The sequence below is a fragment of the Acartia tonsa genome, chromosome 5, assembly GCF_053477335.1.
Source record: "Acartia tonsa isolate MP-2025a chromosome 5, ASM5347733v1, whole genome shotgun sequence".
Taxonomy (NCBI): domain Eukaryota; kingdom Metazoa; phylum Arthropoda; class Copepoda; order Calanoida; family Acartiidae; genus Acartia; species Acartia tonsa.
In genome coordinates this window covers 30,588,970-30,604,262 of record NC_137264.1, presented here as the reverse complement: position 1 = coordinate 30,604,262, position 15,293 = coordinate 30,588,970, and the positions used below count along the sequence as shown (strand labels likewise).

The 15,293-nt window shown below is 31.8% G+C and overlaps 1 protein-coding gene across 1 annotated transcript in view; it reads left to right on the top strand.

Moving 5' to 3' along the window:
* The window catches only part of LOC145319260 (uncharacterized), a 39,101-nt gene extending 30,929 nt beyond the window's left edge, over positions 1 to 8,172 (top strand). The window contains exons 5-7 of the mRNA XM_080161273.1: positions 631 to 715; positions 6,651 to 6,732; positions 7,254 to 8,172. Of these exons, the coding sequence (XP_080017399.1) occupies positions 631 to 715; positions 6,651 to 6,732; positions 7,254 to 7,311 (225 nt within the window). The 3' untranslated portion in view covers positions 7,312 to 8,172. The remainder of the gene's footprint in view (positions 1 to 630; positions 716 to 6,650; positions 6,733 to 7,253) is intronic.
* Positions 8,173 to 15,293: the final 7,121 nt, after the last annotated feature.

Here is a 15,293-nt window from a genome sequence, read left to right as displayed (position 1 = left end):
GCCTAGGTTAAATGGCAGACACCCGAGTTCAAATGACTACGGCAGTGCGAACAGACGTGGACACATATATTATAGAGAAGCTACGCTTCTCTAGCAATCACTAAGTAACAAACAGAGTCTATTCAGATGTTCCTTTATTCAGGGTCTAAGGTCTACTAAAGTTATATACAACAAACAATAAATACACAGATTGGAATAAGTAATCATAAACAGAATCAATATAAATACATATACAATAATCAGTTTGGGCAATAATGATCCCCCATCCCTGGAAAGGGTGGGGGGAATTAACAATACAGCTTAACCATAATAAGGCTGTCAAAATCTATCATTAATTTTAGGCATAGGGAGGGGGTCGGCTGACCCCTTCCCCAGTACTCGGGGGAGGGCCCTCGGCCCTTCTCCGAACCAAGGTCAGGGTTGCCATAGACATGGCTCACGGCTGCCGAATACCACAGTTCATTAAAGTGAAATTTTCTTTCTTTTTATATTGTTTACAAGTAGTTTTTATATTTTCTGATATGTAAAAGGCATTTGACTGTTTACAAGCATGTTTAAAGTATTAACAATATGTATCCATAATCATTTACCTATTTATAGATATAGCCATCTGCATCTATCAATTTTTAGATTGGTCTGCTAGAGCAAGAAGCCAAGGATCTGCGAGGCAAGGAGGTCAGTTTCGTCATCAAGAAGTCACTCAATGGCAGAATAGGCAGGATATTCAGTGGCATGTTTCAACAGCTCAGATACTTTATAATTTGCCAGTGTGTTTTCCATCCGTAAAGACATTTATGCTGCGTTGTTTTATACATATAACAGCAAATAAATTTGAGATTTACTAAGAATAACTCAATAGTTGGATATCATGACAGTGGGAAAATTGTCGTAAATTTAGTTTGCTAACATTGAACTCATGTAATGTGTAGTTCGTTCATTCAGTGGAAGGGGAGGAGATTTGGTAAAAAAAAACTTTTGGAACCTAATAAATCTTGATTGAGTTGTACAAACTTCTCATAGGTTTCGTGAAGGTTTATATTTAACTATTTTGGGGGAGGGTACCACCAACCTCCCAAGAGAAATCGCCCCTAGAAAAAAATTTCCCCCCCTAATTTCTATAAAAAATAAAGTAAAAAATGGGGAGGGGGACCCAACCCCCCCCAAAAAATTTCCCCCCCACAATTTTTTTACTTTTTCTTGAAAAATCTATATAAAATAATGAATTGGGTTATAAAATTCGACTCTCCTCTCCTCAAGTGCCCCTAGATGGAGTAGCCGCTAGTTTATATATATTTCAACATTAAATTTTACTGAAGGAATTATTGTGTCATTTGAAATTTGAGATGTATAAAAATAATAATAAACTCCATTGTCTTATCCCTTATAGAATTCTGAATAATCTACAAGTGCAGGATAAACTATCTTCCCCTAATTTTTCAAGATAGTTTTAGGTCAAAGAAAATGAAACTATGTACTTTTATATAAAGGTATAAACATTTTTTCTCTAAGCCTATTCTTGTAAAGTTGTATCCCAAAAACTGAGATGTTTGTTTTTCGTGTTTTTGGTTAGTTAAGTTATGATAATGGAAATATGCGAGGTCTAGTCAAAACATTTTGTAACTTGTTTTATCCATTTTAAAAGTGTTCAGTACATTTGGAACGTGACTTATATTTTCTACTTAAATAAAAAGTAGATTATCTAATCTAAAAATATTTTTAAAAAGATTTATTTACTACCTACAGATTCTGATTTCTCTTTTTTTACCTAAACTATTTCTTTTTATCTTTTTCTTTTTCTGTCTTTCTTTCAGTCTTTTTCTCTTTCTTAATTTTGTTTCTTTTTTCTTATCTATATGCCTACGTTAAATATGATGTTTACGTCCTTCAAAAGTAAATTTTGAGCTTTTTAAGAAACAGGGATAACAATATCCAAAAATACGGATTAAATCGGTTAATTTCTACGTTTAGTTTTACTTGTTTTGGGTAGAATATCTTATTACAAGAATAAGTGATTCTCATTAATTGACTGGGCAATGACATTGCAGGGCTAACTTACCCTACAATAGATTTGCTCTTAAACATATATAGTTTTAGTAATGATTATATCTAGTAAACTAATGAAATATACCCTAGAAGTAATGTACTCTGCCTAGTAGTAGAAAAGCTTCGCTTTGTAAAGTTTGCAGCACTCCAGGTCTTGACGTCATGGTATTAACTACAAAGAGATGTTTTATGACACATTTACTAAAAACATTTCGACATGTCAGCGACGCGATGGGAAAAGAGTTAAAACAGTCCTTTCGAAACTCCTCCCCCTTGGCTTTCCTTATTCCAAATAAATTTCATGCAGGACAAAATAGAAATTTACCCATACAGGGTTATAATAGATATAAGTTAGGTTAGGTTAGTATTAACTTTTTAAATGGGTTCTTGATATTTCAAAACATTTTAAATCAACTTTACAAGTCTTAAGCAAAACAAGTCTCAGGCAATGCATCATTCACTTGTTGCGTGCCTTGCATGACTAACCACTTTCTCTATCTCTTCATATTCTCTACTAAATTTACCCTACAAAAAGAATTTGTACTTGGAGGACTCCCTCAAATTACCTGTTAAGAACTAAACCCCACCTCCTTGATATTGATAAAAATGAATATAAGGAGAGGTAGTGTTTTTGTTTAATTGTTTCTTACCTGATGGTCGGTTAGGTTAGTGGGCAGCCACGCTGGGTTAGGAACTCCTTAGGTGTTAGTCATATGAAAGAAAAAACCTCTTTCCTTCTTATTTTCGATTTATTTTAAAAAATAAAGGGGGGAGGGTCAATGTTCAATAGACAGTTTGAGTTAAATCACTGTATATTTTTGATAAACCCATCTTGTTCATGAGAAAAAAATGATAATTTGGACACTTTCTTAACAACACATAGATAGAGATATGTATTGGAAAAATAAGAACTTTTCTCGTAATTATTCGAATCCGGTGGATAGGAACCGGTTCTCATCTATACGAAAAAACTATGTCTAGCATCGTATTATAGCCAGCTTTCTACGAATATAAAAATGTACAATCATAAGATTAAAACCAGTTTTTTAAGCCCGTGCCTTCGTGCTGGATTTAATCTTATAATAATACATTCTGTATCCGCGGAAAGCTGTTTATAATACGATTGGATCATGAAAAGTAAAAGAATTTGCGGGTTTCGTCATATTTTCACAGTAGCTTTTCTTCTATTAAAAAAATAGTAAACCACAAAACAGCAAGAATTTACCAAAAATGTATTACATATTCAGTAAACTTGGTAGCTGATGTGTTTTTTGGGGTGAGAATTTGTGTGTTCAATAATGGAGTAGATACTGTAGACTGCGTAGATATTGTTATGTTTGCAAGACACCTTATTCATATAAATCTGTTAAACAGTTATTCAATGATCTACACTTAATTACCTAAAACCTAAATAATTATTAGATTTTTTTATAGTTTTTATCCCCGTGTCTAAATTCTATAACGTCAATTTTAATTTGTGAAAAGATAGCTATTTACTCTTTACTATATTTAAAATTTAGGTCAATTTGTAAATTCACGTGTGATTAAATAGGTGGAAAATGTCTATTTTAACGCCAGTTAGGCGTTTGTAACACTAAGTCCAACTTTTCTTACTTTTCAAAAAATATTTCAGATCATGGAAGGAAAATGAAGTAATGGGTTTCTTCGTATTTTCACATTAGCTTTTGATAGATCATTTTAGGTTTGGTTAGGTTTGGTAAATGTTAATGATTGCCCCTTAGTGTAAGAGACCCCGAAGTGTTTAGAAATAGGAGAAAAGATACTGTGAAAATACGACAAAACCCCTTACATAGTTTTCTTTCCATGATCCAATATTTCGATAGTTCTTTTTGCAAGGTTAGGTTCAGTAAGGTTTACGAGATCCCTTCATGGTCACAGATACCAGTAGGAGTTAATATTTCTGAACAAGAATTACAACGTTCATAAAAGCTTAGCATAAACAAGTGAGCATTGATAAAAATCTAAAGTACAACAGATTCAGTAATGAACAATGTTTAGAAGTCTTAAAAAAAGAAAACAGCATTAATCCGTAGCTGGACAAAGTGTCTAGAAAAAAAAGCTTTGTGACGTCATAAAAATGAGGGATTATCTATCTCTTTTTTATGATTTTCCTTTCTAACTTCTCATCTCACCTCCCTCATTGGCTGATTTTTGAGACACTTTTTGATGTAAAAAGTTGCAAAGCTTTGAAACTTTTACCTAACTTTTTCAAGAATCATGAATCATCATGCAAAATTTGATATCGATTGGACAACTCTAACATTAACAAATTAACGACATGAGGCATTTTTCAATTTTGTACCTTCGCTTTTAGAAAAAAATCTAGTGCATTTTATGTTCTCTTTGCTAATGTTCAACATAAATATTAGTGTTGGTTTTACACCTGTGCAAGCATAAACAAGCAAATAAACATATGAAATGACCTTCGTAATGTTTATATATCTTAAAGCTCCATGGATGTAGGGATGAGGCAAGGTTTAAATGTTATTAAATGTTATTACACGGAAACAGAGATTAAAAGTACTGTATCTACAAATAGTCACACACCTTATATTTAAATAACAATATTTTAGATTCTCTACTCCCCCCACAAAAAGAGACAACCTGAACATTGAAATTTGTTTCAATTTTTGTATCCCTTCATCCATGGTCTCAAAAAATGCGCCAGGAGGCGATGTTTTCGTAGTAGTTGAAACTTTCAATGTCATAAGAAAAGATTATTTTTGATGGAAAAGGTTTTTCTTTCACAAAACATGCATTTTTTTCAAAGTACACTCTACGTCGACTAATTAATTTACATCACTTGTGGAGTAATATCTTATTTTCTGTCCAAACATCCGGGGCGTTCGGTAAAGCACAGACAATCGACTCTGTCTTTGCACGACCATTGTCTGGAAGTGTTAACTGTGTATGGTAATGCGTGGGTAGTATCCTTTTTGGGTCATAGTACTCCCCCTACTTTTACTATAATGTCATGCATTTGACATAGCAGCAGATTCCATTTTTAAACTTTCTAGAAACAGCATAGTTTTCCTGACTGACGAACAACTTACTTTGTAAGTACTTATAGCTATTATGTAGCTAAGCAAATTTTAGAAGTTTTAAGCTAATGCGCTCCTAGCATCTATGGGCCCTGCATTTCAAGTGGGAGGGAGAAGTCAGAAAATTATAAAGAAAAAACCAGAATTTAAATTTTAAAACTAGATATCTTAAAAACCATCCCAGGACTAATGTATCGCGTCCCTAAAATAATATAATTGAGAATTGAGTTGGTTTGTACTTTGACTTTCCTAAAATTAAGGGAAAAAGTATCTCTTATTTAATTAACACAAATTTTAAATTTTTTTTTGTAAAAACAATTTTTCTTTATAACAACCCTACAGGGTGGGTGTTTTATATTAAGACTTAACAAAAATTCCGTATATATCCTTCTTAAAATCATTTGCATACAGAGGATTGTAATAGGATAATTATATCACATAATAAAAAAGAAAAATAGCAGAAAATCATTATGTTTCAAAAAAGATAAAGAGGATGATTAATCTGTCTAGGACTCATACGAAGCTTCGCTAAAATTGTGTCTGTATATTTGTTTGACTTTAGATAAACTATGGAACATATGAATAGCAAACTAAATAAAGATTATCAAAGAAAAGATTTTAATCCAAGTAAATGTTGATATAAGCAAAGCTTTTGATACATTACACAATTACTATAGACTACTAAATAATTGGTTTCTACTTTTATTTTAGGGGGAGGGGGGGGGAAGGAGGGAAGTACACACTACTCTCCTCCCCTCCACCCCATATAATATAGTTTTAAAGAACTACGCTTTAAATAGTTAACCTGTATATTTATTCAAATATTTTAATTGATTTAGACTGTTACCGCGAAAATTATTTAAGATTATTTTCATTACTCATAAGTTTCCCCCCCAGTCGAAACACACAAACATTCATACACACATATACACACACACACACAAACAAACATACACAAACAAACATACACAAACACACATACACACACACATACACACACACACACACACACACACACACACACACACATACGCACACACACACTTGTATAAAGTATTTATCACCTGAAAGATTAGTAAGTTTTCATAGGTTTCTTTAGACAGGTCAGCGAAAAGTGTCATGTGTGACGTAATAAAAATACGTCAAAAAAGGAAGGATGAGATGAGAAGTTGGAAAGGAAACCCCTAAAAAAGAAAAGGAGAATTGACGTATTTTTATGATGTCACACATGACATTTCCGCTGTTCCACTTTAGACCAATTTGAATTATCTAGTTTTTTTTCCTCAAAATAATTTTTTACTCAAAATAATTAATAGTAAGAGTAAAGTGACAGATAGATAAGAGGAAGAGGGGAGTTTTCAGGGTATTTATACAAGAGAGAGAGAACCGATTATAGAACAGCATAACAGACAGGAGGACAGAAGAACAGACAAACACAATCAATTACAGAGTAGCGTTGCTACTAAAATTATCATTTTTGTGTCGCTGCGCTTCTTATGAGCTAAATAATTCTTGCTGATTGACCACTGAATAATTTGGTTAAAGGTTGGAAGATTATGCCTGACGATGATGATCTAAACCTGAAGGTCAATGCTGGAGTATTGGAACAGGTTATGAATAGGATCAGGTAAATAGATACTTACTTCGGTGCTTTCATACAAAGTACCGGTTGAGCAGTGGTACCCCCACCAACTTTTTTAAAAAGAAGAAAATAATGGGGGGAATTAGTTTTTTTTTTAAGCCTAAAACCTGTGTAACCCCAATCCTGCGTGGCTTCCAGTACCCAATAAAACTAAACCTTATCTAACCTGACCTTATATTGGTCTTTTGTAGCATGACTGACAAGCCGACAGACCAACGAACCAATTATACTAAATACTGGATGCTCATCAGTATAGAAAATCTTCACAAAATTTGTAGTTGTCTACATATACATATATGTATGTATTTGCATTAGTTTTTGTAATACCGTTTCTTACAGTATAATAGAGTTGTAGAGGGAGAAAGAAAAAGAAAACAACTGCAATTATGAAATAAATTTTATCAAACAGACATTCGGACGTTAGATAAAAAATCTTAATTATAGAGTAGCAGCATGTTCTACTTGAAATTTGCAATCCAAATTTTACCTGTCATTTTTCTGCCTAGGGATTTAGAGTTTACTGGGCAGGCCGTGCCAGACAGAATGTCGCTCAAAATCCAATAACAACACATATGAACTTTATACATGTATACATATGTGTATAATGAAACTCTCCTGGGATTTCCCTGTGTTTCTATGTATATGGCAGGAGACCTGGCAAAAAAAGAGAAAGAAAAGAAAAAGATGGAACCCAAACTTGTACATATAAAGTGAACTTATTCTTAAAGGATCATGATACTAATACATTTCTAAAATTATCATTAAAATTTATTTTAAAGTATTTAATTGAAGGAAAGAGCAAGTAGAGATTTTTAAATTTTAGATAGTAACAAATAGCAAAATATTATAAAACTATAAATATTTTTAGCCATTTCAATAGTGTTTATTTCAGGTGTGACATTATTTTGCTAATTTTTGAGGATAATTATTAGGCTATTTGAAAAAGTAAATGTAAAAATGTACATGAAGTCTAAATCTTGAAAATTTGTGTTAGAGATCATAGATTAGCATTGTAGCGGATGACCTTTACGGCGCGCGACAAGCACTGCGGTCACGCCAGGGAGATGGGGGATATTCCACTTAAAAATATATTGGTTAGAAGTTTTATAAAAAGTTCACGTATATCCTAGCCTAAAAACTTTGGTGACTATCATTGAAGTGGTTAACAAATCGAAAGGGTTCATTTTCTTATGCACTAATTTTAAACTACAGAAGGAAAATTTTTTTTAAATTAAATAAGGGAACACGTCAATTTATCTTTCGTTGTCTTATCCCTTAAGATCCCTGAGTAAAGCTAAAATTATGTTCCACCAAAGCAGCACAAGTTCTTCTTTATTCATCATATTATGTTTAATACAATAATAATGGTTAAAATTTGTTGACACATTAAAACATTCAATAGACCTAAATGCCACTGTCGTAGAGCAGGGGCGTCCAAGCTTTTTATTTTGGGGGGGGTAAAATTTTTTTAAGGGGGGGGTAATTTGGTTTTGGGGGGGGTAAAATGGCGCGCGAAGCGCGCCGCAAATTTTTTTTACCCCCCCCAAAATTTTTACCCCGGGGGTAAAATTTGCTTGGGGGGGGTAATTACCCCCCCTGAAATCTTTTGGCAGGGGTAAAATTTGTTTACCCCCCCCAAAATTTACCCCCGGGGTAAAATTTTTGGGGGGGGTGATTTAAATTTTATAAAAAATTTAGTATTAAAAATGCGCGCGAAGCGCGCAAAAATTTTTTTTGTTAAAGATTTTCTATTTTGGGGGGAGTATTTACCCCCCCAAAATGGTTTGGGGGGGGTAAATACCCCCCCCAAAATCGTTGGGGGTGCCTACGGCACCCCCAAGGTAGGGGTAATTTTTTTTTGGGGGGGGTATTGTTCACAAAATTTTGGGGGTGCCGTAGGCACCCCCAAAATCGTTTGGGGGTGCCAAATGGCCCATTACCCCCCCCCTTGGACGCCTATGTCGTAGAGACCATAATTATATAAAAGCTTTACTTTTAGAAGGAGATAAAATGAACAAAGAATTAAAAATAGTCTTCTCCTTTTTTAAAGTTAATTTAGAAACACTGAGTTTTATGCTACATAAAGAAACGTTTTACAGACACATACAAACAGACAGACAGGTAGGAAAGTAGGCAGACAGACAAGCATCTAAACAAGTATATAAACGGACAGAAAGAAAGGTATCAAAACAGACAGACAGGAATTAAAACAGACGGACAAACAGTTATTTAAACATACAAACAGACAAACATTTAAACTAAATAGACAGAAAGACATCCAAACCGACAAAGTTGCAATAAACATGTCACATAATGTGAAACTAGTAGGTGCTGCTCCATTACACCAAGTATATTTGAGAAATAGCACAACTGTAATAATGTTAAAAAATGTAATTATTTTAGACCAAACAAATACTTTAGTTTTTCACTATATAAGTACAGAGAGAGAGAGGAAACAATGATTTGTTTAATACACTGGTCCCCAAAGTTTTATAATAATGTTTTCTTTTTCGTTAACTTAGCATCTTTGGGGACTTTAATGAATTTTGGTTGGTTGGCTCATTAAGTTAAGTGTTTCAACCACTAATTTTATACTACAAAGGCGGTAATTTGTGCATTATTGGGGATGTACATCATTTTTTTGGCCATTGTCTTATCCCTTTAGATCCCTGACATTAGTATGAACTGGCTAAATTTTGAAAAAAATTAGACAAAAAAGACATAAAGTATGCGTATTTTTAAATCCTTGATGGTTTAGATTTTTTTAAGTTAATAAATTGGATAGCTCTCACATAAATCATTAAAATAATGTTTGCTGTTTTATATGATAACTTTCCTCATAAATATTGACAATATAGTTTTGAATTGGGACAAAGTGATTTTGTTTATTTAATGGGGATGAATCGGCTATCAATGTCATTTTTATCACATTTTGAATATCTTTTATTTCTACATAATTTGAAAATCTTTTTAAATCTCAGTAGCGTAAATTATCTAATAACCTGTATTAGTTATTTATCGCATCGTTTTATAGACAGCTTCCCACGGATATTAATTTTAAAAAGTTAAACCAATTTCGTTAGCCAAGTGGGACCGAATGTTTGAGCTTACAAAACTAGTCTTAATCTTTATGATTTTATTTTGATATTCGTGGAAATTGTCTGTAATACGATGCAATACATGATTTACAAGTATAGATGAGAACTGGATCCTAATCCAGCGTATATCAATCGGTTTCGAATCCATGCTTGAAAAGTAATTATACCTTTAAATATCTGAGTAGGTTGCGGTGCACGAAGCGCATCCGAAAATTTTGACACCTCAATTAAACCAAAATCAGAGAGTTGTTGTAGAAGGGTGTGAACTTTAGAGGGTCAAAATACAAACAACAACAGGGTTGTCATTTTATTGTCTGGGGGGTTGATAAAACCCCTCGTAAGGTCTTTTGCAATTTTCAGGGAAGCTTTGAATAAAATATGGAAATTTTTCTAAAATTTATGGACAAGGCCACCAGTTAAAATGTCTAAAATTTAAATGGCAGAATTTAAAAATTGTCTCGTTGCAAAGAAATCAATCTTATAGTTTTGACATGTAAGGTTTAAATTTTCCTTTTTAATTGAGAATATTATTTGATTAAGACTGATGGACAAAAATTTATGGAAAATTTTGCAATATCTGTCTCTCAAATTTCCCCCCAATGAATGGCGTTTTCTCAAATCTCCAAATTATTTTAAAGTTTTAGTGTATAATTTTTCTTTCATAATTTAATTTATTTTGAGAGGGTGGACGTAACCTCCTTAAAAATAGTTAAAAACCTTCCATGGGCCTATAAGAACCTTAACTGTAAGGGATAATTATATCGGTTCAGCGGTTAGCAAGATCCTGAGACAGAGATAGACATCCTGTTACTTTGATATAAGTTTAAGTCTTTATATTACCCTATTATTAATGCGATGTTTATGGTTATTATTAACCTTACGTTGAATCAGGGATCTAATGGGATGAGACAATGGCCGATAAATTGATGTACAACACAATGAAGATTTACAAAATTACCAATTCGGTCGAATTAAATTAGTGGTTGAAACGTTTAAACACTTAACTTAACGAGACAACCAACAAAAATTGTACACATAACGAATAAGAAAACATTGTTATCAAACTTTGGCGACTAGTGTAAATAAACAGCACATTGTCCCCTCTATGACTTTGGATGCTAAATCTTATGAATAAGAAAATTACAAAGTCTCCAACTTGAATGAATTGAATGAACACTTAAATGAAAATACTTATTTGGTCTACATATTTTTTATAGGTAATCATTTAAATGTAAGAGATAGGAAAATATGCGATAAATTCTATAACAAAATAGGATAAAAAAATTAACAGATTATGCAACTTGAATATTTTTAAACCTTTTTAAACATATTTTAATACTAATAACTCTCTTTTTAAATTGGAGAATTGGCACAGAGACACGCTTGTAACACAAATTATACACTAAAAATTGTTATTGATATAAAAGTGTTTTTTATCATGGTGCTCTGTTTTTAGATTACATTGTGCTTGTTAACTATTTAAAAATTCATTTGAAATCATGTATGATATCTTATTTTACATATTCAATTTTAATTAAATCGGAAAAAGATTTTTTCATTTCTATATTTCAGATTTAATATCTTAAATATGATATTTTAAAAAAATGTAAGGCTTTTAAGAAATTATTAAAATCATGAAATTAATTTATATTGTAAATATATTTTGTTAATTATTTTTTTTTAAATAAAGAGATCATTTGATTGTGAAACTTTTGTGATAATGTATCTATAACGAGTTTATATATTTATTGAATAATTAAAACATAAACAAATAATTGTTAAATTTCTTTTATTATATATATCTGAGTATAAAAAATGATTTTGTTTGAATATATTAATTATATATATTGTATAGCAATAATAAATTATTTTGATATATTTTTTAATTTTTTTTTTAGTAGCAAAGCTGCTCTTTATTTCTTAGATGCTTCACAAGAATTTAACTTTAGTTTTATAATAAAATATTACTAAAAAATAGGGTTACATTTCCTATTATATGTATAATGTAAGTAGTACTTAAGGTTGATTGTCCATCATGTAACTTTAACTAAAGGATAATACAATGGCTATAAATCGATGTACATCCCCAATGATGATACAAAAAATTACCCCTTCTAGTTATTAAAATTATTGGTTGAAACTATAAACACTCAACAATAAACCTACCAAAGTCCAAAAAGTTGTTAGGCCAACGAATAAGAAAACGTTATTATAAAACCTTGGGGACTAGTATAATAAACAGCCCATTGACCCCTCTCGCTGATAATTTAAACGTATGTTAAAATCATGATTAACCTGAAGTATGTTTTAAGTACTTTCCAAGGCTAATGTAAACTTGGGGTTTATACAAAAATACAAAATCTAATAAAGGTTTAGTAGCATAACTTTATGTTTTCAGTTTATTTGCTTATAATTCTATACAGCTTGGCTACTATTGGACGAATAATCGACCTCGTTAAGTTGTACTGTGATTAAAATTGTTGCTTCCACAGGATACATACAAAACTATGCCTTTCATTCAGATTTAAAAATTTAATAAATCTAGTATAGTTTACTGGAAGAAAATGCAAGATTTTCAAGTCAAACATAAGCTCCATATGTATTATCTTGTGGTTCGTTATCATCCAGGTGTTCAAGGACATCACTTGAGGGTGGGGAGTTATCCCAAGCCCCTTAAAAGCTATGGGGTTATTTAACCCCCCACATAACCACCTATGTAAATTTTATCAACTTTATAAACATTTTTTTGGAGGGAATATTTTACCTCGAAACTCGAATTACTTTGCGATTTTGTTAACCCTCCCCCCCCCCCCCCCCCACCAGCAAAGATAGATTTTGGACGTCCAAGAAGCTTTTGTATGCAACTATGCATGAACATTAGAAGGTAAACGCATTTTTTGAAGGATATTATTTTCATTTTTAGCTGAGTTGACAATTTTTCTTAAACTCTAATGACACTTTGCATCTGCACTGTTTATTTTCTAAAGCATTCTAAAGTAGCATGATGTGTGACTGTTTGTTTTGTATTTAGTAAGATTATGAAATCAAATTATGAATTTTCAGGAAACCATGATATGAATAGGTCCCTACAACTCAATCAAAAATATCGTTATATAGACAACATCCGCAGAATGAACATGAAAAAAAATTATAAAAAATCCACGGGCCAACAAATTAAAGGATTTGATTATTATTTTTTTTTTCTCTAATTATTCTTTTTTAGAATGTCTATAAAACTATACAATACATATATTCTTTAGTGTAGATCAGAACTGGTATTGAAATTTTTTTAATGATAAAGATAAAAGGTTTCGTGAATTTTAACACTATTTTTTTAAAACCTCGTCTTTGTTTGATAATTTAATATAAAGAAACTTGCAAAATATAACAAAATTAAATTTATAATTAATTTTATTAAAGAGGGGGGGGAGGGTTAATGCAACCATCTCGTAATCAATGAGTAAATGGCACTTACAATTCGAATTTCGATCTGAAATTTTGCATGAGTAATCCTTGGTAGGTCTATTTTCACTAAATCGAACAAAAAGTTGGAAAAGTAACGGCTGCCGGCTCAGCCGTTTAGCCGTGTTTTGCCTATTTGCAGGGCAAATTCATCATTAATTACGTAGGAATCAACTTTAAAACATATTTTTGGTTTAAATCATGTTAAATGATAGCAATGACCATTTTTTAAATTTCTATTACCAACAGCTACCGACTAGAACCGTTTGATAAAGTTTTAGAGTGGCAAAGAATATTATGTGGAGATAGGTTTCGTGTCTAATTTGCCCTGAAGATAACCGAAAAATGGCAAAACGGCTGAGCCGTTAGCCATTACTTTTCCAATTTTTTCTTCGATTTAGTGAAACTAGACCTACCAAGTATAAAAGTCGAAACAAAAATGTAAACAAATCAACCTGCAAAGTTTGAAATCTATAGAACAATTCTAACATGCCTAGATTACCGGGAAAAAAGCTATTTGTTCCGAACATACGGACGGACGGGCCGATCCTATTAATAGGAAAGCTTCGCTTATAATAAGGTATTGATCTTGAAATGTCAAAAAATGGACATGTTTGATGAATCAATTGAACATGACATAGTTAAAAGAAGCTGTGTTTTTAGTATCATGCTATTATGAAGATTACAACGTTTTATTGTTCGTTAAGATTTCGCTAACCACTATCCAGCTTAAGTTAACTATTTAAAGGAGGCTTTATGTGATTTAAGCCTCTCCGTTCCCTAGATGGTAGAGTCGCTCCGCACATATTGATGAAATAAACAAACTTTTTATACCAGTGCGATTTATTATATTAAACTACTTTATACTATACACACACTTTGTGATATCCTTACTTCCTTTCCCTTGCTCTATAGCTTGGTGGTACTCTCTAGTGCATGACTGTACTTCTACCTGCATTCCTACCCCTCCTGCCTAAACCATCGCGGTAAGGTGGTGCATCGTAGTCGCAAAAATACCATTATTGTAATTTCATGATTCTGTTAGTATAACAACATATAAGTATTACATTCCAAAACAAAATCTTTCATAATAATTCGATTAATTTTACTGATTAACGCAGAAATTTCTAAAATGACTGATTTGAATCAATTGTTTTTCACAGAGTAGACTGCGTTTAGTAAAATCATGTGTCTTACTCTTACATGTCTATTAACTATTTAAACAACATATTATTTTGCGACATGGATTGGACACCCAACCATACGAACGTAAACAGTCACTGTATGTCGTAAGTTGGATTGTGTTTAAAGTTACAATACAATACTTTAGTGATAATTTAGCATTTTATTAGTAAAATTTCTATACTAAGTATATTTTGTTCAAAATAAATCATCAATTTGAAAATAACATGATTTAGTGAAAACTGTTTAGTATATTGATGTTTAAAAATTAAAGTTTGTTCTTTCTTTCTGCAAATTATTATTTATAGTTATAAAATAGACAATTATAGATTTACTTTTTCAATTAAGACTCGTAATTAGATATCAATTAACTAATTAACCCTTTCTCTCAATGTTTTATGACAGGCAAACACATTTTAACATAGGTCTATTTACAAAAAAAAAATAAAGAAATCTATAAATCCAATTACAAATTCAACTTTTAAATGTAGTTTTTAGCGGTTTTTTTTTAACTTTTAGTTTTCAACCTTACGTACATTATCCGTATACAGGGTATCCGTCATAAAATTCTCGTAAACTAACCTCTTATATAAGTGTTTTAATCTACGTACAAGGTTTATACTGAAAGAATAATTCAAAAATACTTAAAGTTAAGGATGGTTTCACTCAAATTCCCTACCTTTTTTTTATAAATAACTAAAAAATTAAGTCATGTAGTGATAGGTTAGGTTAAATTGGGTACTAGGATGTCACGTAGGGTTTCGGTACTGCAGAAATAGCCATCCCCCAAACCTCCTATAGGAT